Source organism: Furipterus horrens, unplaced genomic scaffold, assembly GCF_987537825.1.
Source record: "Furipterus horrens unplaced genomic scaffold, mFurHor1.1.pri manual_scaffold_13, whole genome shotgun sequence".
Taxonomy (NCBI): Eukaryota; Metazoa; Chordata; class Mammalia; order Chiroptera; family Furipteridae; genus Furipterus; species Furipterus horrens.
Genome location: NW_028327183.1, coordinates 45,890,812 through 45,915,556, shown reverse-complemented (window position 1 = coordinate 45,915,556; position 24,745 = coordinate 45,890,812). Strand labels below are relative to the sequence as shown.

The 24,745-nt window shown below is 59.2% G+C and overlaps 1 protein-coding gene across 1 annotated transcript; it reads left to right on the top strand.

Moving 5' to 3' along the window:
* The first annotated feature begins 529 nt into the window (after nucleotides 1–529).
* PPP5C (protein phosphatase 5 catalytic subunit) lies at nucleotides 530–22,975 on the top strand. Its single transcript, XM_090259974.1, has 13 exons — nucleotides 530–741; nucleotides 6,852–7,093; nucleotides 14,167–14,314; nucleotides 15,027–15,148; nucleotides 17,616–17,681; nucleotides 17,998–18,096; nucleotides 18,950–19,055; nucleotides 19,830–19,972; nucleotides 20,077–20,164; nucleotides 20,926–20,966; nucleotides 21,050–21,228; nucleotides 22,196–22,277; nucleotides 22,467–22,975. Exons 1-13 carry the CDS (start codon nucleotides 621–623, stop codon nucleotides 22,527–22,529), a joined length of 1,500 nt encoding a protein of 499 aa, XP_090116100.1. The 5' UTR covers nucleotides 530–620; the 3' UTR covers nucleotides 22,530–22,975.
* Nucleotides 22,976–24,745: the final 1,770 nt, after the last annotated feature.

Sequence of the window (24,745 nt, the reverse complement as noted above, 5' to 3'; positions counted from 1 at the left end):
GAGGAAGAAAGGAAATGGTGCAACAAGCTTCTGGGCCTTAGGGCGCCTTCAGTTAATAACTTAGAAACACTGACCCTCAAGGTTGGAAACGTATTCTGTTGGTTTGAGAAACCACCCATTTCCAGAGAGGAATAACAGAGCCCAGAGAGGAGGGGATGTGTTCAAGGTCACACAGGTAATTGACACTAGGGCCGGACTCCCAGCTCTGGTTCCGCGTTGGGCTCGGTGTGCCTCGCAGAGAAGCCACACGTCCCAGCGGCGTCACCCACCGACTCCGGAAGACGGCGCGTATATCCCACTTTAAGCCCCGAGAATCTTCGGTCTCGGAACGTGCCAACTTGGGGAGCAGGAGCCACGCCGGGCCTTTTTTCCGCCGCGCGCCCCTTTGCACCTTCCCATTGGCTCATTCTAGGAAGGGTGAGTCTGCAGGCTTCCTTGGTCACCTTGTCCTCAGAGCGCTCTATGGCAAAAGAGCCCTGCGCAGGCGCGCGAAGGGAGCCTTCGGGGCCCGCGCTTTACGACACTTGTGCAGCAGCGGCAGCTGTAACTCGGCACTCCTTCGCGACGATCCGGCCGGGTGCCGCTGGTGGCCGTTGCCAGGGTGGGGGTCGCTTTGCGGCATGGCGATGGCGGAGGGCGAGCGGGCTGAGTGTGCTGAGCCCCCCCAGGACGAACCCCCGGCTGATGGCGCTCTGAAGCGGGCAGAGGAGCTCAAGACGCAGGCCAACGACTACTTCAAAGGTGCGCCCGGCCCGGAGGGGGCCAGGGTGGGTGGACAGCTGCCCAGGTCGAGGGGTGCCGGGCCCTCGCGGAACCATGGCAACGCGGAGCGGCAGCCTGGGCGCGGGCCAGGCACTACCAAGAGAGCAGGCGTGGGGAGGACCAGGATGGCGCTACCCCGGGGCGACAGAGGGGGCTTCAGAGAGGAAACGTGATACCTAGAACTGGCGGACGGAGCGGATGCTACTAATTGGGGAGACTGAGAAGGGTAAGGGGGGGGGGATGAGGGTTCCACCAGATGTGAGACCCTAAGAGAGAGGTGCTAGCCTACGATGAGACCTGAAGACGACGCTACCAAGTTTTGACAGGGGGCGGGGGAGTGATCGCTCTACCCAGCTGGGAGGTGGGTAGCACCAAGTGGGGCTTAAGGGGGACAGGTCCAATAGAGCAGGGAATCGTGGGGGTGAGGAAGTAGGAGCTGTGAGGTTCCACTCGGAAAAGGGATGTGTGGAAGGCCTTGGGAGTAGAGGTGAGGGACTCCCAAGAAGAGTGTGACTTAGGAGCCTGAGCAGGAGACAGATGTGGGGGCACTCATTCATCTGTTCAGGTGCCCAGCGTGTTTGTTGAGCACCTGCTATATGCTGAGGACGGCGCTAGACTCAGGATAGAGCAGCGAATGAGACAGATGCAGCCCTGCCCTTACACAGCTTGTACCGTAGCAGGAGGCTCAAACAATGAGTAGCTACACAAATTAATAAATTACTTAGAAGTTGCGATGAGTGCTTTAAGAAAAAAAAAAAAAACCAACAGAGTGCAAAGTAGACAGTAAAGGTTGGAGGCTAGCTTAGGTAGGTGGTCAGGGAAGGCCTTGCTGCGGAGAAGGCACTGAATTTGAGAAGGAGAACTGGGGAGGGGTGCTGGGGGGCGGTGGAGCCTCGTGTGCAGAGATGCTGAGGTAGGAAAGGAAAGGATGCTGGGGGACCTGGAACTTCAACAAGATAGTGGGGAGACTGATAAAGACAAGTTGGGAACAGGGACCAAATCATGTAGGGTTTCATAAGTCATTGCAAGGACTAGTTGGGGTTTTACTCAGCTCTCCGAGAGGTGACAGTGAGTAGATGGATCGGCCAGTCTGGAGCTCCCAGGAGAGGAATTTGGGCGTGAACAGCCTATGGATGGGTTAGAACTCGCTGGGAATGGACAAGGTCATCCAGCAGGAGCAGGAGCCTAGGATGGAACCCTGAGGAATTCTCATGCTTAGGGCAGAAGAGGTAGAGGTAGAGGCAGAGGAGGGGTGGCCAGTGAGTTGAAGAAAAATCAGGAACAGTGTCAGGAAACATGAGAGAAGAGTGTGCTTCTAGAAGGAGGGGGCTGTAACCTGGGTCCCATGCCGCCACGGTGGTCAGGGAGCATCGCCCGTTGGATCTGGCTTCACGAGTGTTGGTGGTCGTCGTGACAAGAGCAGCCTCTGGGGAATGAGGGCGGGTGGCGGCCAGCTAGGAGCTCACTGAAGAGGGAATGGGAGGTGTGGAAGTGGAGACGGCAAATGTTGACAGAGTTTTAAGTATTTTGGTCAAATGTTGACAGTGTTTCAAGTATTTTGATTCTAAAGGGGAGGGAGCTGCTAGTTTTTTTACATATTTATTTGTTTTGAGAGAGAGGGGAAGGGAGTGAGAGGGAGAGAAACATCAAACATCAATGTGTGGTTGCCTCTCACACGCCCTCAACTGGGGACCCAACCTGCAACCCAGGCACGTGCCTGGGAATCGAACCGGTGACCTTTTGGTTTGCAGGTTGGTGCTCAATCCACTGAGCCACCCCAGCCAGGGCTGCTTTTTTTAAGGATGGAAGAGATGAGTCTGGTGCATGTGAGGGAGAATTGATCCTATAGGAGGGAGGAGAGACTTCAGCAAAGCCCTGGAGAAGGGGCGAGGGGTGGAATTGAGTCAGGAGCCATAGAGGAGAATTGGCCTTCAGTGGGAGCACAAACAGATTCAGAGGGGAGGAGAGTTGGATCAGGCTCGGGCAACAAGGAGGAGGTGGGACCAGGGAGAGATGGGGAGGCAGAGCCCTGAAGGCCGGGCAGGGAGAGTGGATGTCGTCCTGGGGTGGTAGGGAGCCATGGAGGGTTTCAAGAGGGGGAGCAACGTGGTCTGATTAGTATCTGAAAAAGATCTCCCAGCTGCCTTGTGGAGATTGGACACAAGGGTCAGACTGGAGACCAGGGAGGAGACTAATGGTTGACAGGTGAGAGGTGGCGGGGCTGCCAGCCAGGCTGGGGAGACGGAAACTGACTCAAGAAATGTTTCGAAGTGGCTGCCTGGAGAGAAGGAAGAGGGAACTCCAGGCAGAAAGAGCAGATGGCAAAGGTCCAAAGGCCTGGGGCTGAGATAGGGCGCAGGGCTGGAGCGGGAGAGGCAAGAGTTCGTTTGGCGAGGCTGCCGGGGAGCCTGAACTTGCTGCTGAGGACCCTGGGGAGCTGGGGCTGATCTGAGCAGGGACAGAGTCAGGTTTGTGCTTCAGACAGACCCCTCTGGAGGGGCAGGACTGGAGGCTGGGGCGGGAACCTGGGCAGGTGAGGACAGAAGCCAGACCAGGGCAGGGCGGGGCAGAGGGGATGGAAATGAATAGATTTGAGAAGCGTTCCAGAGGCTGACCCGACAGAGCGTGGCCACTGCCCGGCTTCTGGGGACTGAGGGGTCAGGAGGTGTCCAGGACAAGGCCCTGTCTTCAGCTGGGGGGTGACGTGGGAGGTGGGGTCATCCCTGAAATGGGCTTGGGTACAGCAGCAGGTATGGGGGTTGATGCTGAGGCCCCTCGGCCCCCAGGACCTGGGGTCTGAGCTCTCAGGAGCGCTGGGGCTGGGTGAGCAGCCCGAGGCCCTGGCACTGAGCTGCCATGGAGGAGAATGCCCCTCCTGGCCCAGGCCCCTCTCCGTGTGGCAGGCAGTGGCAGGCTCTGGAATAGCAATAAAAAGGATAATTGCAGCTCCCTTAATTGAACCCCTGTGGTGGCCAGGTACACCGCTGTGTTTAATCCTCCCCGGGGCCCTGGGACGTAGGTGGGAGGGAGCAGTGCCGCTTGTTTTATAGAGGAAGCTGAGGCTCAGAGAAGCGAAACCACGTGGCCAAGGTCAGAGTGTGGGAGCAGAAGAGGCGGATGTGCCCCTTCCTCACCGCGTGCTTGGCTCCCGCATTCAGTCTCCTTACCCTGACTGTCCTGGCCCCTGCCCACCTGTCCCCTAGCAAGGCTGGGTCACCTCTGTCAGCTCAGGCCCATCCCAGAGGCTCTGGCCAGAGCCTGGTCCCCGATGTTGTTCAGCTCCCTTCCCTTTATTTCTGGACCTCATCAACCCCCTTCTGGAAAATGGGAGAGGTGGTATTTAACTCCCAGGGAAGCCTTGGAGTCTAAGAGTTTGTAGATGTGGTTTAGAGCTCAGGCTGCCTGGTTCAAATCTTGTTTCTTTCTCTTCCCTGCTGTGTGACTCCTGAGCAAATGACTTAACCTCTCTGTGCCTCAGTTTCCTCGTCTCTACACTGGAGACTGTCTTGATGATTAAATGTGCTCATATCTGTAAAACATATAGAACAGGGCCAGGATGTGGCGTTTTAGGGCACATGTATGAAGTAACGGCCCCTCCCATTTCCTCTGCTCCGTTCTCTTCCCTTCACTTAGTCATTCATTTGTTTTTCACACCAGTATCCTCTGTAGCCACATTTCATGCATGAGTTCATGTAGCCCTCACAGCCACCCCGTGAGGCAGGGGCGTTTGTGACTCCACATTTCAGCTAATCCAGCTGAGGCTCAGCGAGGGGAGGCCGTTTGCCTGAGGTCTCATGGTCAGCAGCCGCAGGGCTGGGTGTCAGACCCGAGACCCCAGACTTTCTGCGCCACACCAGGCGGCCATTCCAGCAACACCTCACTCGGCAAGAGAGCGGGCCCGGAAGCTGGAGGGAGTCCTCGAAGGCTCTGACATTCCAGGGAGGGCCAATCTGACTTGGGCTGCCTGGTGCTGCCCTGGCTTGTTTCTGGGAAGTCCTGGGCTTGCCCTCCGAGGCTCACAGGCCTTGGGGGACATGCCCACCACAGCCGGGTGACAACCCAGATTGGGCAGGGCTGTGATAGGTAAGCCCAGAGGGGTACCTGACCCGGCCTGGGGGTAAAGGAGGGAACACCGAGCCATTTGGAAGATTGCCAGATGTTGGCCTACAGAAGGAATCGTTGTTATATTGTTCCTGGCCATCTCCCTAGGTCCTGGCCTCTTCTCTCTCTAGTGTTGCGTTGGTCTCCCTTCCTTCCTTCCTTCCTTCCTGAATCACTCATGGGTTTTGAAACCCTATTACATTCTATTTCTTTACCTGACTCTCTCTCACCCTCCAGGTCTCAGCTCCAACATTCCCTCTGGCTTCCCCAGCCCTTGACACTCGGTCATCACTTTCTGGGGATGGATCTGTGTGTTGTTTCCCCTCCACGTGGCCCCCACTGGAGTGTGAGCCCCAGCAGGGCAGGGCCAGGGTGCTGTGTCCACAGACGTGGCAGGGGCCAAAAAGAAATAAGACAAGCAGGGCCCTGCCTTCATGGGGCTTAGGTTGAAATTGGGGAGATAGATTATCAACAAACAAAGAAAACATCTGATGGTTTATCAGATGACTGGAGAAAAGTAAAGTGGGAGTTCGGGCAGCCATTCCCATTTTAAGCCGGGTACGAGGAGGACTCTGAAACTCAGGTCCAGGGAGGTGTGTAAACTGCCCAAGGACACCCATTTAGTAAGAGGCAGAGCCGGGGTGGGCCTAGGCCACCTGCCCCTGTGCCGGGCTCCCCCAGAGGCTACCAGGTGTGGAGAGTGCGAGAGAGTGGGGGCACTTGGGTCTTGGCCTGGCTCAGAATTCCCGCCTTCCACTTCCGGTGTGACCTCAATTATGGGCTTTGCCGCTCTGGGCCTCCGTCCCCTCATCTGGAAAGTGGGGCTAATGCAGTTGTCCCGGCGTGGTTGTGAGGGTCCAGTGAAGGGACTGATGTACCAGGAGCCCTGCCTGGCACATGGTATGTCATGGTCCCTCGTTTCTGGCAAGCCTTGGTCTTCTGCCTGTCGCATGGCCGCATGGGAGGGAGTCAAGCCTGGCTCTGCGAATATAGCCTGGGCGTTTGACCTTGAACAAGACCTAGTGACTCATCTATAAAGTGAGTACCAGACAGTGCTTATGCCATGGAAATGTGAGGATGCCACGGGTTGAGATAACAAAGTGCGGGGCACAGCCCTAACCAAGTAGTTGATTGGAGCATCCTCCCGACACGCCAAGGCTGTGGGTTTGATCCCCGGTCAGGACACTTATAAGAGTCAGCCAATGACTGCATGGATGGGTGGAACAACAGGTCGATGTCTGTCTGTCTGTCTCTCTCTCAAAATCAGTTTTAAAAAATTAAAAAATAAAGTGCAGGGCACAGCCATAGCTCATTTTAAATAAAACCGATCTCTTCCTCTTGACCAGATGTTACCATCCTGTCATTCCACACTTAGACCATCAGTGTCCAGACCCTGCCATGCCTGCGGGCTGCCAGCCTCCCTGCCCTCATCTGCCCCGGCCACACAGCCTCCCCGCCCCCCGGTGCCTTTGCACCTTCTGTTGGGAATGCTCTTCTTTACCCTGGTTTGTGGCTTTCTTTGGGTCTCGGCTGATATGTCTCCACTTCTTGAGGCCTAAGTCGGTTCTGGGCCCCCTCTTTGAGCTTGTGTCATTGTTTGGGGGCCCGACAATCAAGGGGCTCAGGGCAGGCTCAGATGTAACATGTCCTGTCTGGGTCATGGGGAGGATCAGTGAGGCCCTCTTGAAGTCCTGGAAGAAGCATCACCTAGTCTGGGGCCTGGAGCAGTGATGGGCGGGTGGGCGGGTGTGTGGCAATGACCTTGGGTCCTGGGGACTTGGACCTGAAGAGACAAGGGTGGGACCTTTGGGACAGGGAAGAGGGGCAAGCAGTAGAGACAAGTATGAGCTCAGCTTTGGACCTCAGTTTCCCCATCTGTAAATGGGGAAGAGGGGCCTGTCTGCAGCCTTGGCCTGTTCCTGCTGGGTGGTGGCAGCCCTGCCTCACACCTCCTCTTCCTCCTCCTCTTCCTCCTCCTGTCCCCACAGCCAAGGACTACGAGAACGCCATCAAGTTCTATAGCCAGGCCATCGAGCTGAACCCCAGCAGTGCCATCTACTATGGCAACCGCAGCCTGGCCTACCTGCGCACCGAGTGCTATGGCTACGCTCTGGCTGATGCCACGCGCGCCATCGAGATCGACAAGAAGTACATCAAAGGCTACTACCGCCGGGCCGCCAGCAACATGGCGCTGTGCAAGTTCCGGGCCGCCCTGCGTGACTACGAGACGGTGAGCCGGGCCTCGGGGAGCAGGCAGCGCCTGGGCCGGGCGGGGGAAGGGCTTCCTCGGGTGCCTGCCTGGCGGGGGCGGTGGGGGGGCGCCTTGCTCAGCATCCGCTCCTGCAGCAAGTGCGCAGGGGCCCCGGGCCTGCAGCAGACCAGCCGGGTTCACGTCCTGGCTGTGCCATTACTCACCTGGTCACCTGGCCAGCTTGCCAGCCTGTGCCGCCTTTCCCACCTCTGAGAAGGGGAAGGGCAGCAGGGCCTGCCTCTGCGGGTTGCTGAGAAGGACCAGCGTTTCTGCTTCTTAGGCGTTTAGAGCAGCTCCTGGCAGTCAGTGCTGGGTGCCCATGAGCGGTCACGGCCTTGTCGTTGTGGGCGGTGAGCGAGCACCACGGCCTTTCCTCCACGGAGCTGGAAGTTCAGAGGAGAGCAGACCAACCGTGTCATTAAACACGGAACCAGAGGCAGTGCAGATGGGGACACAGCTGGGAGAAAGTGCAGTAGGGGATGTGCTCTGGGGGACCGCAGACGGGGGACGGGTTGTATCGAGGCGACAAGGAAGGAGACCCAGAGGACGGCGAGGATTCGCGAGTTGTGCCCTCCTCCGCGCTCCCTGCGCTGTGATTGCTCTGATAACGGTAAAGACAGTCGGAAGGACGTAGCGAGCGCGCCCCCTCGTGCCGGGCACCTTCTGGGCCCTCACGTCGACTGGCTGGGTGAACTGTGGCGGTGGCCTCGTGGGGTGGGCCCTGCGGTCACCCCCATTGTCCAGATGAGACTGAGGCCCAGAGGGGTTAAGTGACCTGCGCACCAGCGTGCAGCTGGCACGGTGGGAGGATGGCAGGGCTGGGCTGCGGTTTGAACCCAGGCCGCCTGGCCCTCCAGCCCCTGCCTCCTCCTCAGTCAGCTCCCTGCGAATCGGCGTTTCGTTTGTTTGTTCACTGGGACGGTGCACCCAGGGCCTCCATCAGTGTTGGAATGAATCCTTTTTTTTTTTTTTTTAAGATTTTATTTATTTGTTTTTAACCGTACTTTTATATTTTAGGGAGGGAAAGGAAAGGAGTAAGAGAGGGAGAGAAACATCAATGTGCGAAACATAGATTGGTTGCCCCTTCCACACCCCCAACTGGGGACCTGACCCACAATCCAGGCCTGTGCCCTGACTGGGAACCGAACCAGCGACCCTTTGGTTCACAGGCGGGCACTCAATCCACTGAGCCGCAGCAGCCAGGGCTTGTGGAATGAATTCTTACACATGCACACTCTTGCTCCCTCTTTTCATTTCATTCGGTGCACACACCGAGCAGCTTCTGCTGTGTAGGGGGGTGCAGCCATGGCGGCAGAGGGTGGACTTCAGGTCCCGGGAAAACTTGTACCAGGCCTCGGGCCAGAGGAGCCCTGTGTCGGGGTGGGGACAGAGGCGTGCAGGCGTGACTTAGAGACTGAGGGGAAAATGGAGGAGCGTGCTGGGGTGACACCAGGAGGACAGAGGAAGGGGTGCAGCACAGAGTCCTTGTAAGCTCGGGCTCGCAGGCCAGTCCACATCAGACCCCCGTCCGCGGCGTGCCCACTTGGAGGCCGGTGGCAGCGGAGCGGCTGCGGGGCTGTGGAAGGGGTGTGCGTGGAGGCCGTTGGGGCTGCAGGGCTCAGTGATGAGTCACACGGGGGTTCAGTAGGGCTGCGTGGGGGCAGGGCTTTTCTCAAAGGGCCCCAGGCTGGGGGTTCCTGCAAAGGACACTTGGAATTGAGAAGTGATCCAAGCACAGATGAGCCAGGGTCCTCCTCGCCCAGGGTTGCAGAAACAGAGGCCTTTCCCTGGGACAGGGAGCCCGGGTTCTCATGGCGCCGGCCCAGCCCAGGCCTGACCCCGAGGACTCCGCGAGGCTGGGCCGGTCGCTTCCTGCCATCCTGTGTGGGGGCCAAACCTGAACTTTACCCTAGCTCGTGTGGTGTCGTGGAGGGCTGACCGGGGGTGGGGGGGTGGGGCAAGGGGTCCACAGCCTTTTTCAATCAACCAGCATTTAGTTGCCATGGCCCATTTCCCCGTGGGGGCTCAGCTGGCAGCCCCGGGGAGTTCCACACGAGCCTGAGATCCTTGCCCGCCTGGACCTGGGTCTGACCCACCATCACCCGCCACCCACATGCCTGCAGGCTGTTTGCCCTTCTCCATTCTGACACGTTTCATTGGGCTCCGGGGGCGCCGGGCAGAGGGGCTGGGCCCTGGGCAGCTCCCCACCCAGAGTCTTTACCCCTTACCCTCCAGAGCTGCGTGCTAGAGCTCCATGGCCCCATCTCAGACCTAGGCACCTTGAAGGCGGAGCCCAGCTGTGACCTTGGTGGAACAAACAGCCTAAGGCTCTGCCCCGGGGTGAAGGGCCTTCCCGTAGCCTCAGTGTCCCCATCTGCACGCTCACTGGGACTAGCTCTGTTGTAAGCTCTTTGCATGCATGAATTCAGTTCATTTTACAGGAAGGAAGAAGGTCTAGAGAGGGGGATCCCCTCCTCCAAGGTCACCCAGCAGGAAGCGGTAGAGCTGGAACTTGAACCCAAAGTTTGTGCTTGTAACTTAGAGGGCTGTGAAGTCAGTTGAATGGTTTGAGACCAGCATTTTTGTCATCATCAAATAGAATAAAGAGGAAAAAAGTTCATTATTTGGAGAAAGTTGTGTATGTATTTTGTGGAAAAATCTCATTTACGTGAATGTGGATGTGTTGGGCTGGGATATAAAATACGTACTTCCTACTGTGAGTCGTGATCAGAGAGTCTGCAGGCCGCCAGTGCAGTTGGAGGCACGTGCTCCAGGGTCAGGATGCCCAGCTGCGGGCTCTGTCCCCCAGCCGCGGTGTCCTGTCTGTGCGGGAGAGGGGAGGGCCTGCCTCTGTGTCCCCGTGAGGACCGAAGGCGATCAGTGCATTTAGAGGAGGGCCGGCCCCCACCGAGCACCCAGTGCTCTTTCTCCTAGGGGTGCCAGGGAAAGAGCCCGTGGCCCACGGGCAGCACTGTCTGTGTGGGGGGCCGGGACCTGGTCAGGGGCCTGGGAGCGGGTGGCATCTCCGCTGTGCCCTCCAGGGACAAGCCCCAGACCCTCCGCAGGACTCGAGCTCCCCTCCGTGGGTCCGTGTTGAATCCCCACCCCCATCCTCCCTCATCTCCAAGGTAGTCCTTTCAGAGGGGCCCTTGCTTCAGGACCCCCCCCCCCTGTATTGGGTCCTGTCTGCGGCTGGAACCAGGTGGTCGCACGGGCCCAGGCTGGATCGGGGGCTCCTCCGGCACTCCCTGCCCTCCGCTGGGAGGGCGTGTTGGGCTGGGTTTGCAATGTGGTTTGCATCTGGGTTTCTTACAGCATAGTCCAGCGCAGTCAGGTAAAAGTGCGCTCAGCCTTGTAAGCCCACACAAGCGCCCACACACCTAAGGTGTGGACATGTGATAGCACAGGAGGAGTCATGGCTGGCACCTGATACAACGCCCGCCGTGGCCCGGCACAGCTGGGACTTCGTAGCAACCCTGCACAGCGGGGCCTGTTATTGTGGCTGATTTACAGATGAGGAAACTGAGGCCCAGGGAGTGGGTCGCTCCCCTGAGGGCCCACAGCCAGGAGGGGACAGCCTGGTGCCAGAGCCAGGCCCCTGCCCATGTGTGCCACGGGCAGAGGTTTCCTGGCCCGGCTCTCGCCCGAGCTCAGGCAGCGTGCTTCGCTGCTCTTTCTCTTCTCTTCCATTACAAGAGGCGTGTTGGCTGGGTGCATTCACTGGAGAGCCTCAGCCCGTGGGGTGAAACCCCAAGGGGCATATCCATCACTGTGTCATTGTAGATAATCTAATATGCCAGTCACACGTTGTCACGTGGGTCCCCTGAGGGCGGGAGCACGTGTGGGCCTGGCTCCTGCTGCTGGTCTATAGACCCTCACCCTCAGTTCCAAACCCAAGGCGATCAGAAAACCAGTTTTCCCAGTAAGCTGGGTGGCAGAATCTGACCTGAACGAATAGGAGGCTGTAAATGGTCTTCACTGCTGCCCCGCGGTGCCAGAATGGCCTCGCTGCGGAAGGGCTGTCTGTGATGACCCGGCGCCGTCCAGCCTCCTGGCGTGCTGTGTGACGCTGAGCGTGTGCACCGTCACCTCCCTGGAGCCCAGAGCACGCGCGGCCCCCGTGGCGTTTTATGGGGATTGCGAGCCTGCGTTGTCAGGGCATCGATTCGAGCATAATTTCCTGCGAGCACTCCCAGCCACAGATGCCACTTTGAAAAACAGCTTTCCATTTTGGGAAGTAACCCAGGGATCCCATTCTCCCAGGTTCCCCCGTGACGTATCTGGCGTAACTACGGAAATGTCAGTCAGAAGACTGACATTGATTCAGCCCAGGTGCCCCTTTGTAAAGAAGGGTTCGGCGGTAAGGCCTGGCCCAGCGGGCCTCCACTCCCGAAGGACCCAGCAGGGCCTCTGGTCTGGAGCACTGACACCCCCCGGGAGCAGGAGCCCCGCAGAGCCGCCCCCACCGCCCCCTGGGGAACAAGTGACAGGAGCAGCAGCAGCCACAGGCCTGGAGGGGCCTGAGGTTCAGTTCTCGCACCGCCCGCCACAGGGCCGCTGGCACCCTCCCCGCGCTCTAGAAGCTGAGGGAGGACCAAAGTGGGGGCTGCTTGTCCTGGAGGCCTGAACCCAGAGCGGGCGCTCATGACCACTGCCCCACACAGCCTCCCCGGAGGGCACGCAGGGTGCTGTGTGGATGGTGGCATCGGGCAGGGAAGGGGAAGTGTCTCAGTGTGGGTGATAGCAGTCAGGAGCCCACGCAGGGAGAAGACGGAATCCTGGCTTTTTGGGTCAGCGACACGTCTCTGGGCCTCAGTTTCCTCGTCCACCAAATGGGGCTGTGATAACACCACACAGCCGCTTTGGGGATAAAACGGGCGCGTCAGTGGCTTACAGCAATGCCAGGCCCACACTGAGGGCTCGGAAAATTCACCATGTTTCGCTCCTGTTCCTGCTCCCCGCACCTCTTTTCCCGTCGTCAGGGCGTGTCCCCATCCCCACCCCAGCCTGCTCTGAGAACAGGCCGGAGGGAAAGCCGAGCGGTTCCTCTGGGCACCCAGTGGGCACCCATTCACTGCTGGGACTGCCGCAGCCCCGCCCTCAGGGCCCCTGCAGTGGGGGGCAGCGCTGTCCAGCAGCGCTCAGGGCCGGCCAGGCGGTCCGGGACCGTGGGAGCCCAGGGGAGCGCCTGACCCCGCCTGAGTGCTGGGGCCTGGGCAAGGGGGGCCTGGAGGAGAGGGAGCTGGGGAGGCCTTGGAGGTGGGAATGAGGGGTTCTGGGCCGGGGCAGCCTGCACAGGCCTGGGGGTGAGAGGTGGCGCCCGTGGGGACAGGGGCGTTTGGTCTGGCTGGGCCGTGCTGGGCGAACAGAGAGTAGGTTCTCGTGAGCTGGGCCAGTGGTGGTTTGGGCTTCATCCCGGGGTGTGGGCTCATCACCTCTCCCTGTTGGGAAGGACTCCAGCGGCTGTCTGTGCTGCCTCCCTCCCGCACTTGTACCACACCCGTGCTCGGGGGGGGGGGGGGGGGGCGGGGGGGGGAGCTGTCTGGCAGGGTGCCCTGGCCCGAGCCTGCCCAGACAGGGAGGCAGCGCCGCGGCCCGGGTTCTGCTGCACGCCTGGTCTGCACAGCCATTCCTGGGTCGGTGAGCCGCCGACCCCCGTGTTAGTGAGGAGGCCTCTGCCAGGCCTCCCCCAGGGGGCGCCGCCACCCCTCTGCACCCCCGGCTCGGGAGCTGTCGGGGCCACTAATAGCAAACAGATAACTTTCTGCGGCTCTGAGGGGCGATGTCACATGCCCAAGGTCACACAGCAAGCAAGTGGGAGGGCAGGGATCTGCACCCAGCCCTCTCTCTGCTTCCGAGCTTGGAGGAGCAGAGTTTGGAGGAAGGTGGAGGGAGGGGACGGGGTGGGCTCCTTTTACCGAGAACCCACTGCACCCCAAAGCAAAGCCGTGCTCTTTCTGCGTGTGAGCTGGTGTAGTCAGCCCAGCAGCTCATGAAAGGGGCCGTGAGGAGCAGCCGGCGCCCATGGGGGCAAGCTCTGGCCAGGCGCCGCCCCACGAGTCCGCTCACCCTGTCCTCCCAGCACCCCCATCTCACACGGGAGGCAGCTGAGCCACAGAGAGGCAGGCCCACTTGCCCAGGGTTACTCAGCTGATGGTTGGCAGAGCGGGGACTCGAACCCAGGCAGCCTGGATCCGTGTCCCACCTCCTTTCAGAACAGGGAGCCCTTGACCTGGGTCTACCCAGCAGCCCAGGGTGGAGCAAGGGGCGTGATGCCCCTCAGCACTGGCTCTGCCTGCCTGGTCCTGCTGCACCCGCCCTGGCAGGTGGGGCCCGTTGTCGTCCCCAGTTCACAGATGAAGAAACTGAGGCTCAGGGCGTCCGGGCCATCCAGCAAGTCATTGGCCCTTCGGATGAATCATGACTTTAGACTCAGCACATCCTTTCCTGTCAACCCCACGTGCCTTGGTATTGACTATAACGACAGCAGTCAAGTGTGCCTCGGCCTGCGCCGGGCCGACGAGGAACCCGAAGCTGAGCACGCGCTCCTCCGATGGGGCAGTTTTATTTTAACAATAGTCAGAGCTAAGATTTATTAAGAGCACCCACGTGGGCCCTAGCTGGCGTGGCTCGGTTGGAGTGGCATTCTGTAAACCGAGAGGTTGCGGGTTCAATCCCCAGTTGAGGCACATACGAGAGGCAACCCATCGGTGTTTCTCTCCCTCTCTCTCCCTCCCTTCCCCTCTCTAAGCACATCCTTGGGTGAGGATTAAAAATAAAACAGCAAAGAGCACCTGTGTGGGTTGTGTTTCCCCCTCACAGCAGCAGCCCTGGTGGTCTAGCGGGTGCAGAACCAAGGCCTGGAGGGGAGCGGTGTCCGGGCTACACAGTAGTGCGCGCCGGCCTCCTCCTGCACGGAGCCCAGGCCAGGCAGCCCGCCCTGCGTCCTCAGCGCTCTGCCGCTCCTGAGTCCGAGCACTGATGCCTCCTCCTCCCCTCCGTCCCTCCCTCCCTCTTCTCCGTGTTCCTCCCTCTGCGCCCTGCCTGCCCAGGTGATGAAGGTGAAGCCCCACGACAAAGACGCCAAAATGAAATACCAGGAGTGCAACAAGATCGTGAAGCAGAAGGCCTTCGAGCGGGCCATCGCGGGCGACGAGCACAAGCGCTCCGTCGTGGACTCGCTGGACATCGAGAGCATGAGTGAGTCGCCCGCCCCCGGCCCGGAGCGTGGCGCCTCCTTGCGTGGGCCTCTCCGTTCCCTGCGCGCACGGCGGGTGGGAGGATGGAGCTCGGGGGTGGCCTCCGGTCCCTGCCCCCAGGCCGCTGTCTGTGGCCTCCCTGCCTGTCCAGGTTTGGGGTTTGAGTCACCCTGTTTGGGAGCTGTAGGCAGGCCCCCCCTCCTCCTGCCCGGGCTTAGCCCTCTGGCAGGAGCACCCACCCCTCACGGGCCTCCTGTTTCTGATTTACCTCCAGTTCCTCTGGGCGCTCCGATAATTCAGTCAGTCGTTCCACAGACACTTGTTGGCTCCTACTATGTGCCAGGCACTGTCTAGGCACTTGAGGGCATATATAGCTGTGAACAAAATAGTCTGCCCTTTTGGAGCTGATGTTGTAGTGGGGAGAGAGATGATTAACTGGTCGACAAAGGAATTCATAGAGTTAAGTGCTATAAAATCAAGTAGGCGGAGGGGAGACAGGGCACACTAGGCGGAGCAGGGAGAGCCTCTGGGCCGACCTCAGTGGGCGGAGCGGGCCCGAGAGGCCCTGGCCGGGGAGTGGAATCCGCTCTCACTCCATCTCCATCTTAGCCTGAGGGTCCAGAGCCGTGGCTGTCCTGGGCCTGCGAGCCAGGCCCCCTTCCCACCCCTACAGTGACCTCGGCCGCTGACTCCTTACCCCCTTCACACACCAGCTATCGAGGATGAGTACAGCGGGCCCAAGCTGGAGGGCGGCAAGGTGACAGCCGCCTTCATGAAGGAGCTCATGCAGTGGTACAAGGACCAGAAGAAATTGCACCGGAAGTGTGCATACCAGGTAACACACCTGCTAAGTGCCACACACCCCTGTTCCTGTGACCGCAGGACAGCGTCACAGCGCTGGCAGCGCTGAAGCTCAGCCGCAAAGGACAGGTCGGGAAGGGCAGCAGCAGTGGCTCAGCCTTGCTGAGCTGGTGGTGCACCGGGCATGGTGATGTTTTATTTCTGATGCTGTGTTTTTTGTTTTTTAGCATTTCTTTTTTAATAGTTCTAATTTTTTTGCCCCATATGTTCCCACACATTGTCTCCCTTTTCCACTAGATCCTTTAATGCATTTATCAGAGTTATTTTAAAGTCTCCATCTGGTAATTCCGCCATCTGGGTCCTCTCTGGGTCTGCTTCTGCTGTCACGTGTCAGGGTGTTGGGTAGACGCCAGGCGTTCCGTGTCGGAGAACAGGTCCCCCTTCTCTCGGGCCGCACGTGGGGGCTCTGTCAGTCTCAGCTGTGTTCAGGGCCGTGAGGTCAGGGTGAGCTCACCGCTGGCCTTCACATTGTCAGAGCGGCATCGGGGTCTCCCTTCAGCAGGACCTGGGCGCCAGCGACGTGTTTACGCCATCGAGCCTCCAGCTTCCAGAACTGGGAGAGCTCTGAGCCCCGGGCCCGCTGCCAGGGCTTTGGGCTGCGGGGGGTCTGCTCTCTGGCCTCCCCCTCTCGTGCTGCGGGAGCCTCCCCTCCGCGCCATCGGTCTGGCCTCACTGTGGGACAGCGGTGTCCCGGGGAGGGCGGGGCCTCTGCCCTAGGAACGTTCTTCTGTCCCCTCACCCAGCCCTCCCGCTGCGCAGCCGGGGTGACCAGGACGAAAGCGCCCGTGGTCTTGTCCGCGAGGAAGGCCTGTCACCGTCTGCAGTTGGGCTGACTTCGGTTTCTTTGCCTCCCTGGTTTGCAGATGTGTTTTATTTTGTTTTTTAATTTTGTGGGGATTTTGACTTGTTCTCATCATTAGGGCAAGAGTGGCGGTCTTTTATAGCTTTATACGTTCTGATCAGGGTGGACGTCTACTTTTAACACTTAATTTTTTTCCACAACTTTTTATTTTGAAAATTATTAAACCTGCAATGAAGTCAAAAGAAGAGTACAGTTAATACCCATGTACCCTTCACCAGAGGCGGATTAAGGGTGGTTGAGGCCCTGGGTGCAGAAGAAAATATTGGGCCCCTTAAAAAAAGAAACAGGGAAAATAAAAATAGATGTTAACCGTATTTTTAAATAAATAAAAAATACTATGTACTATTAATTTATTATAAACTACAAAAATCCAGGCACTATTGTAACAATTAATTTTATTTTAATATAATTTCAACTTGCCTGAATATTTATATGCACAGAAAACTATTTTTAAAACTGTAAATGAAACAAGTACATACCCACAAACTAATGTACACCCCTGCGTATTTGCGTGTGTGGTAAGTCTGCACCGCAGGAGAACCTTTGTAAGTACGAGGTAGCAACTACGGTTCTATTGCTCCGACGGGCGGTAGCGCCGCCGCGGGGCCTGTGCAGCACAGCAATGACGTGATGAAAATAAGTGAATATAAACATACTATCAGGTTTCACCGCCGATTGTAACCTTGTACGTAATTTAAATTGCACGCATGAAACCAAACTTGGTGTCATTAGAAAAAAGGGTAAAGTTGGGGTTTTGCGGGGCCCTTCAGAACTTGGGGCCCAGGGCGCACGCCCGGTGCACCTGCCGTTAAATCTGCGTCTGCCCTTCACCTAGATTCACCAACTGTTAAGGTTCTTTTTCTTGTTTTCTGAACCAGTTGAGGATGAGTTGCCCCATAGCCTGTATCTCCCCAAACAGGACATTCTGCTGTGTGGCTGCGGCTCAGCTGCTGCGCCTTAGGAACTGAGCATTGATACGGTGCTGTTGATTAATGCAGACAGTCCGCAGACGGGCAGTGAGGTCAGCAACCACTGTCAAATATATACACGAGATTGCCAAGGTCACGTTCAATTCGTAAAAACTAATATTTCCACATTTCTATACAAATATTTAAATTTCCCCCAGGTTTCCTTTAAACGTGCTTTTTAGTTGTTTCTTTAAAACCCAGAATCCACCGGAGGCTCGCATGTCGCACGTGACCTGCCTTTTTACCTCTTCTCATTTAGAATAGCCTCGCACCTTTTAGGGGTGGCTCTTAAGTGACCTTGGCATTTAGATATGGCCATGCCAGTTGTTTTATAAAATGTTCCACATCTGGATTCGTCTGTGTGTTTCAGGATGCTGATTACTTTAAGAGAAACCAAGAATCTTGATTTTCCTGTAAAATAACTGATGTTTAAATGCCATAGAGGCCACTCGGGTCACAGTGTGGGGGACACCTCTGGCCCCAGCCAGTACTCGACTTGTCTGGGCCTCCCCTGCCCATTCCTCGCCTCCCCACACCTTGCCTCCCCCTCAGCCCAGGGTGGGGGGCAGCCCCTCCCGCCAGCCCCACTCACAGCCTGCCCTGCCGTCCAGATCCTGGTACAGGTCAAGGAGGTCCTCTCCAAGCTGAGCACGCTCGTGGAGACCACGCTTCAAGAGGTGCGAGCGGTGGGCCGGGGCGGGGGCGGGCCCGGGTGGGGGCTCCCTGGCTGGGGCGGGGCCGTGGAGCTCAGAAACTCACAGACCCACCGGCTTGGCCTGCCTTCCCTGCCCCCGACCCCATGTCTGTCCCCCCGGATGTCCCTCTCCTCCTGGCCTCTCGGCATCTGTCCCACCCTCTTCATGTCTGTGTGCCCCGCCTGTGTCTTTGCATGGTTCTCGGTCTGCCGTGACCTCTTGCCCTTCCCTCCCCCCCTGCCCCCTCCCCACGTCTCTCTCTGGGCCCCTCCCTCTCCGGTGGCCTCTTTTCTTCCAGACAGAGAAGATTACAGTGTGCGGGGACACTCACGGCCAGTTCTATGACCTCCTCAACATATTTGAGCTCAACGGTTTACCCTCGGAGACCAACCCCTATGTATCCTTCCCCAGAAGGGCAAACCCCGCCCCCGAAACCTGGGTTTGGGAGAGGTGCCCCCAGCAGAGAGAAAGGCCTGAGCCTGGGAAGGGAGAGGCCTGAGCACTTGCTTGGGCGCTGGGACGTGGGTGGAGCGCAGGCCGGCCTCGTGCTCCAGGCTCCTGTCCCCGTGGTGTGACCAGGGCGGGTGGCTCAGTCTCTGGGCCGCAGCTGCTCTTCGTCTTGAAATGGGGCTGCTACCAGATCCTACAGAAGCCCGTGCTGGGTTCCCTCCTGGCGTTGCCGCCTCGCAGCTGTGTGACTGGCAGGCTACTTCGCCTGTCGGTCCCTCCGTTTCCTCATCTGCAAAACAGGAGTGATAATAGGGTCTCCCTCGTGGGATTGCTGGGAGGGGTCAGGGAGCTAATATATGTGGAGTGCTAAGTGGCCCACAGTGCTGTGTAGTATTTGCTGACATTGTTATAATTGCTTGATAAATGGCCACTGTTGGGGCCACCAGGCCTGTGCAGTGTTGGGTGGAAATGGACATTTCATTTCCCCTGGGCCTTCGAGGAGAGCTGAAGCAGGCTAAACATTTAGTGTCTGCCCCTCCATCAGTTTCCCTGAGCGACAGGTGAGGTTGGGGGCCTCAGTACATCCCACTGAGGCTCAGAGAGGCCAAGCTGCTGGGCCAGAGCCACACAGTGAGGAGAGAGAAAAGTCCCGACCCCCCAGCGCTGCCGACATCCTCATTCCCAGGGAGGTGCCGGCGGGGTGGTGGGGTGTGGGCCGTGGCGGGACTGGGGGGTGGGCCGTGGGCCGTGGCGGGACTGGGGAGGGAGTGGCACCTCCCTCGTTCTCCTTAGCAGGGCAGATATTTAATGGCGACTTTGTGGACCGAGGCTCCTTCTCCGTAGAAGTGATCCTCACCCTTTTCGGCTTCAAGCTCCTGTACCCAGATCACTTTCACCTGCTCCGAGGTGAGCTGTGCGGCAGCAGGGTCTGGGGTCAGGCGGTCGCTCTCTCCCCTGAGCCCCCAGGTCTCATCTGTGAGGCAGGGGTGCCGGTGCGGCTGTGTGCGTGTGGCGCATTCACGAGGACTGTGCCGGGGCGGCCCTGGGTGGGGGTTGGGTCCTGCACTGCAGGGCATCACGCAAATGGAGCTCTGGAGGCCCTGAGGCGGGCTGTGGTCACGGGAGGGCTCTGAGCGGAGGAGGGTCAGGCTGGCTCGGGAGTTAACAGGATCCCTTGGGCCTCCCTGTGGTGGGAGCAGGAACGCGCGGTGGCGTTGACCTGGCGGGCGCGGGGGCAGTGCTTGGGCTGGGCTCCCTAAGGCGGAGTCCAGGGTGTATGCAAAGGGGACAAAGCCGGCTGTTCCAGGCTTTTGGCTGGAGCGCCTGGAGGCCTGTGGCTGCCACAGACGGTCGGGGCACGGCCGGAGGGAGCAGGGTGTGAGCCGGGAGCTGAGCCAGCTCGGCGGCTCTGGACGTGGCTGTGAGACCGAGAGGAGCCCTCACGTGTCGGCCTTGTGGCCACACGCCCTTGTGCGCTGCTCAGCCCGCGTGCTCCTCCAGAAAGTGGGCTGAGAGCAGTGAATGCCTGCACCTCGTCGGTTTCTGTGAGGGGCCAAGCAGCTGAAGCGTGACCATCACTGGTGGGGCCACCACACAGGTCTCCCTGGGCCCCAGGCCCGAGTCTGGGAGCTCCTGGGTGGGGGCAGGACTGAGGTTTCTGTTCGTCCTCCCCTTGGCCAGGCAACCACGAGACGGACAACATGAACCAGATCTACGGCTTCGAGGGCGAGGTGAAGGCCAAGTACACGGCGCAGATGTACGAGCTGTTCAGTGAGGTGTTCGAGTGGCTCCCGCTGGCCCAGTGCATCAACGGCAAAGTGCTGGTGAGGCGGCGGCCCGGCCCCAGCAGGGTGGATGCGCTGGCAAACGGTCGGAGGGGTGGGCTGTGGCCAGTCCCCCCTCATGCGGCTGTCCCCCCCAACCCCAGATCATGCACGGGGGCTTGTTCAGCGAAGACGGCGTCACCCTGGACGATATCAGGAAGATCGAGCGGAACCGGCAGCCTCCAGACTCAGGTGACGGCCCCTTCCCCCTGGGGCCTCGGTGTCTCCAGCAGAGGAGTGGCCTGGGCCTTGCCCTCGGTGGACCTGGCGTCCTGGGCAAGGACCGCACAGCCAAGCCTCAGTCTCCTTACCTGTAGCTGGGCTCAGTGCACCCCACTCACAGTGCTGCGCTGGCAGGAGGCATTGGTGTGTGGGGCGCAGAGCGCACGTCCGTCGTTTATTCCTGGGTTCAGCCCCTGGCCCCGGAGTGAAGATGTAGCAGGACTCCCGTTGTAATGACTGGGACAGAGCAGAGCGGTCACCCACACGCACGTGCACACCCCTGGGAAGGTCCCCGGTGTGACGGGCCTCCCTGGGAGGGCCACGTGGCAGCTGCTCTGCAGAAGAGCGCCCCAGTCAAGCCTGGCAGGTGGGAGGGACAGCCAGGAGCCAGTGGTTTGGGGGTGAGCAGGCCAGAGCCTGGAGCCTCAGGCCTGGGTGAGAAGCTTGGTCTTCGTACCCAGGGTCGTGGGGCCACAGGAGGCTGTGAGCAGGAGAGGGACCTGGTCTGAACTTGATGTTAAAGCTGACACGGGTCTGGAGGGGAGAAGAGGTCCTCAGGGAGGCCAGGGCGCTGCCCAGACGGGGAGAGGCTTGCAGCCAGCTCAGAAGCCCATCGTGTGCGTCCCCCACCCCCCTACAGTGCTGTGAGGTGGGCGAGGGGGTGGCCTGTGAGCACACACAGGCAGGCGGGCGGGCCCTGACGTTCACCTCTACTCCCCTCCCCCCCCCAGGTCCCATGTGTGACCTGCTCTGGTCAGACCCACAGCCACAGGTCAGTTTGCCCTGGGGCCACGAGTGGCGGGCGTGGGCAGGGACTTGGGGGTGGGCGGCACCCTAAGCGGCCTGTATCTGCAGAACGGGCGCTCGGTCAGTAAGCGGGGCGTGAGCTGCCAGTTCGGGCCTGACGTCACCAAGGCCTTCCTAGAGGAGAACAACCTGGACTACATCATCCGCAGCCACGAGGTCAAAGCTGAGGGCTACGAGGTGGCACACGGCGGCCACTGCGTCACTGTCTTCTCTGCCCCCAACTACTGGTGCGTCCCACTCGCCCCCACACATCCAAGCCTCTCCCGAGCCCAGTTTTTACTTACAGTGATAGGATGTTCCGAAGACACACACGAGTCGGTAAAATAGAATAATGAACGCCCACGTTCCCGTCACCAGGTTCAACTGGCAGCTCAGGCCGGTCTAGTGCTCACCACCCACCCCACCCACACCCCCACCCCCACCGCGGGCTGTTTCAAAGCAGACCCCAGGCGTCATCTCTTCCGCTCACTGACACCCCATGTGCTTCTGCAAGGCCTTTCCTGTGTGTAACCCTGGTCGCGCTGTCAGACCCTCATCGAAGGTCGTCTGAGCCCAGCCAGCGCTCCGTTTCCCCACGTCCTGTAACTGTGTAGCTGATTTCTTCCAAGCGGGGGCCTGGATGAGGGCCCTGTTTTCAGCCTCCTTCTCTTCTCATTCCCTGTCTCTGGCCAGTTTCTGGTTGAAGAAACCAGGCCCCTTATCCCGCTGGGTTGTCCGTGCTCTAGACCAGGGTGATTCCAATCTCAGGGGGCCGGTCACCACATTCCTCTGTCCCTGTGTCCCCCGGGGGTGAGGGCTGGGCGCCGTCAGATGAGAACCTAGGACTTGGCGAGAGTCCTGCTGCCACGGGGCTGCAGGTGCCCCTGCCCTCCTGTCCCCCTCCACCCTGCTCCCCTGCCCTCGGGTCTCCCACCTTTGCCCTCCTGTGCCCCCCACCCCCAAGCCGCCCCCTTTGGTCTGGATTCCTCTCTTTCCCACTCCTGTCTGTTCTCTGTGTCCTTGACTCCATCTCGACATCTGTCCCTATAGTGTTGGCCGTGGGCTCTGTCCCTCCAGCCCAGCCTTTCTGCCCTCCAGCCGCCCGGCCTTCTCTATCCCTGCCACCTACTGCCCCCCCTGTCTCCTCTCTCCCAGCCCTTCTTTATCCCCCAGCCCCTCGCGGGCCCTGACTGGCCTCTGCACCTTTCCCCACAGTGACCAGATGGGGAACAAAGCCTCCTACATCCACCTCCGGGGCTCCGACCTGCGGCCCCAGTTCCACCAGTTCACAGCAGTGGTGAGTCTCCCCTCGGCCCCGCTCCACCTGGGGAGGAAGTGGCTCGGAGGCCTGGTCCAGAGGGGGGCGCGGGGGCGTGTGTAACAGCTCAGGGGGACAGTGGGCGTCCCCATCTGGTGCTCAGAGATGCCCCTAAAGCTGCCCCACCTCTGACTCTGCCTGTCTGTCTCCTGTGTGTCTGGTTCACAGCCTCACCCCGACGTCAAGCCCATGGCCTACGCCAGCACACTGCTGCATCTAGGGATGATGTGAGCCCGCGCAGCAGGGGCCCCGCCCCCGCCTGACCCGGGCCCCGCCCAGGGCTACATTGGACCCCCTTTTACTTTGTAAAGTTTGTATTTATTCCCCTTTAGGTTTGCAGAGGGGGTGGGGGCTGGCCAGAGGGTCTGCTCCCTGGGCAAAGAAGGGGGAGGTGGAGAGGCTGGGTTGGGGCGCTGTCCGGGCATTTCGGAAGAGGCCAGCCACGGGGAGGGGCGGGGCCTAGAGGCTTCCCCGCCCCCTTTGTTTGCATGGCCCCTCCCTTGCTAAAGCAATAGGGCCCCACCATAGGAAGACCCTGGAAGGAGGGTCATCAGGGAGACCTCGCCTGCACCCCTTCCTGATAGCCCCGAGGTGGGGCTAGGCTGGGGCTCACCCCCTTCCCCAGCTATTTTATGTCTGTAATAAATATGTTAAAATAAAGTCATTATTGTAAGTCAGCTTGTCTCGGATGCTAGAATTAGGGTGATCACTTCATTAGGGGATCTGGAGGGGCGGGGAAGCTGCAAAATCCCATCCCCCTCATCTCCCATCTCTCTGGGTGCCTGGAGCTGCCCAGCCAGGCTCGGGGAACGTTCTGCTGCCTGTGATGGGAACCCTCATCAGAGACGTTGTACACAGACTGAAGGGAAGGGTGGGCCAGCGAGGCCCGGTCAGAGCGGAAGCTGGAAGGACGCCTTTCCTCTGCCGGCCTGTCCGCGAGTATTTCCTGAGGCCGCGGGTGCGCCCTGCCCTGAGCTCCCACGGTTCAGCGGGCAGACCCCTCCCCCAGGGCCCAGCCTTGGTTCTTACATCATGCACCGAGGTGGACATGCCCACCCATCAAGGAAGATCGGAGGGGCTCCCGCCACCCGCGCTCATCCTCCATCAGAGGTTGCACTGAATCCCGTTCAGGCCGCCCTGCCGGGCCTTGGGCCCTGTGGAGAGATTCCTGCTTTCAAGTCAGCTCCCCTGGACCCCCCTTCTTCCGGGGAGATGTAGACCTGGGGGTTGTCTCTGCGCAGATGACACCGGACGCAGGGTGGGATCTGGTGAGTACTCTGCCCCCGCTGGTTGGGGCAGAAATGAAGGGATCTCAGTCCTGATTCTGTTCAGGGAAGCTCCGCAGGCAGGTTCCCTTCTCTAAAGCGAACCAGCCCTGCAGGAAATGTGGACCCTTCCTTGGGCCGTACACTGGGGTTTAGGGTGTCCTCAGGGAAAGGCGTGAGTCCTGGTTGGCCAGTTTTCCTCATTTCCCATGAGAAGGAAGCGTAGTGAGTCCTTCGGACCTGCGGAGGGGTGAGCCGTGGGAGGCGCAGTAGGGCGCCCGGGCGCTGCGGGTGTGCCCTGCCGCTGCCCTGCAGGCGCCCCCAAGCCCCCGCCGCCCCCCCCCCCCCCCCCGCAGTATGTGCAGCGGTGTTAGCGCGGGTTAGCTCCATCCCTTACTCTCGCGGCCTGCATTATCCCTGCCTGTGTCTGTGGCCACAGGAGCACGTATGTCTGCACATCCGCGTCCACATCTACACCCAGACCTACACGGACAGTCATGACCACATCCAGGGCTGTGACCCCATCTGTCTGTCTGCAGTGATAGCTGTGTCGCTACCCAGATCCAGATCCAGGCCTGCATTTGTGGCTGTCCGGGGGGGGCCGGGGGGGGGCGTGCAGAGCAAATCCCCACAAACTGGATGGCTTGAAACAACAGAAGTTTACACATAATTCTGGGGCCTGGAAGTCTCCCTCCGGGCGCCTTGGGGAGAAAGCTTCTGTGCTGCTTCCAGTTTCTCATGGCTCGTGGCTTTTCTTGGCTCTAATTTCTTCCTCCAACCTCACACGGTCTTCTCCTTTCCCTGCGTCCTCTCCTGTCTCTTGTAATGACACTTGTCATTGGATTTACAGCCCAATTGAATTTCAAGGGTGACCTCAGTTGAGATCTTTAATTACATTTGCAAAGATCTTTTTTTCCAAGTGAGGTCACAATCCAGGGGTTGGGTTGCGATGTGGACATATTTGGGGCAGGGTGGGAGACATCATTCCACTCACTGTGATATGCATGTCTGTTCACGTCTGCATCTGTATCCTTATCTATATGCATATTTATATTCTTATCTATATCTTTATTATCAACTTATAATATAAGTATACAACCAAATAACAATGGGAGTTACTTCTGATCGAAGATTCTTAGCTGAATTTAATGTTTTATGATTTTATATTTATCTAAATTTTCT

Coding starts and splice junctions, on each gene's coding strand:
- PPP5C (XM_090259974.1), top strand. CDS start 621: ATGGCGATGGCGGAGGGCGAGCGGGCTGAGTGTGCTGAGCCCCCCCAG. Junction 15,149..17,615: donor ACCGGAAGTGTGCATACCAG/GTAACACACCTG, acceptor CCTGCCGTCCAG/ATCCTGGTACAGGTCAAGGA. Junction 22,278..22,466: donor TCCACCAGTTCACAGCAGTG/GTGAGTCTCCCC, acceptor TCTGGTTCACAG/CCTCACCCCGACGTCAAGCC.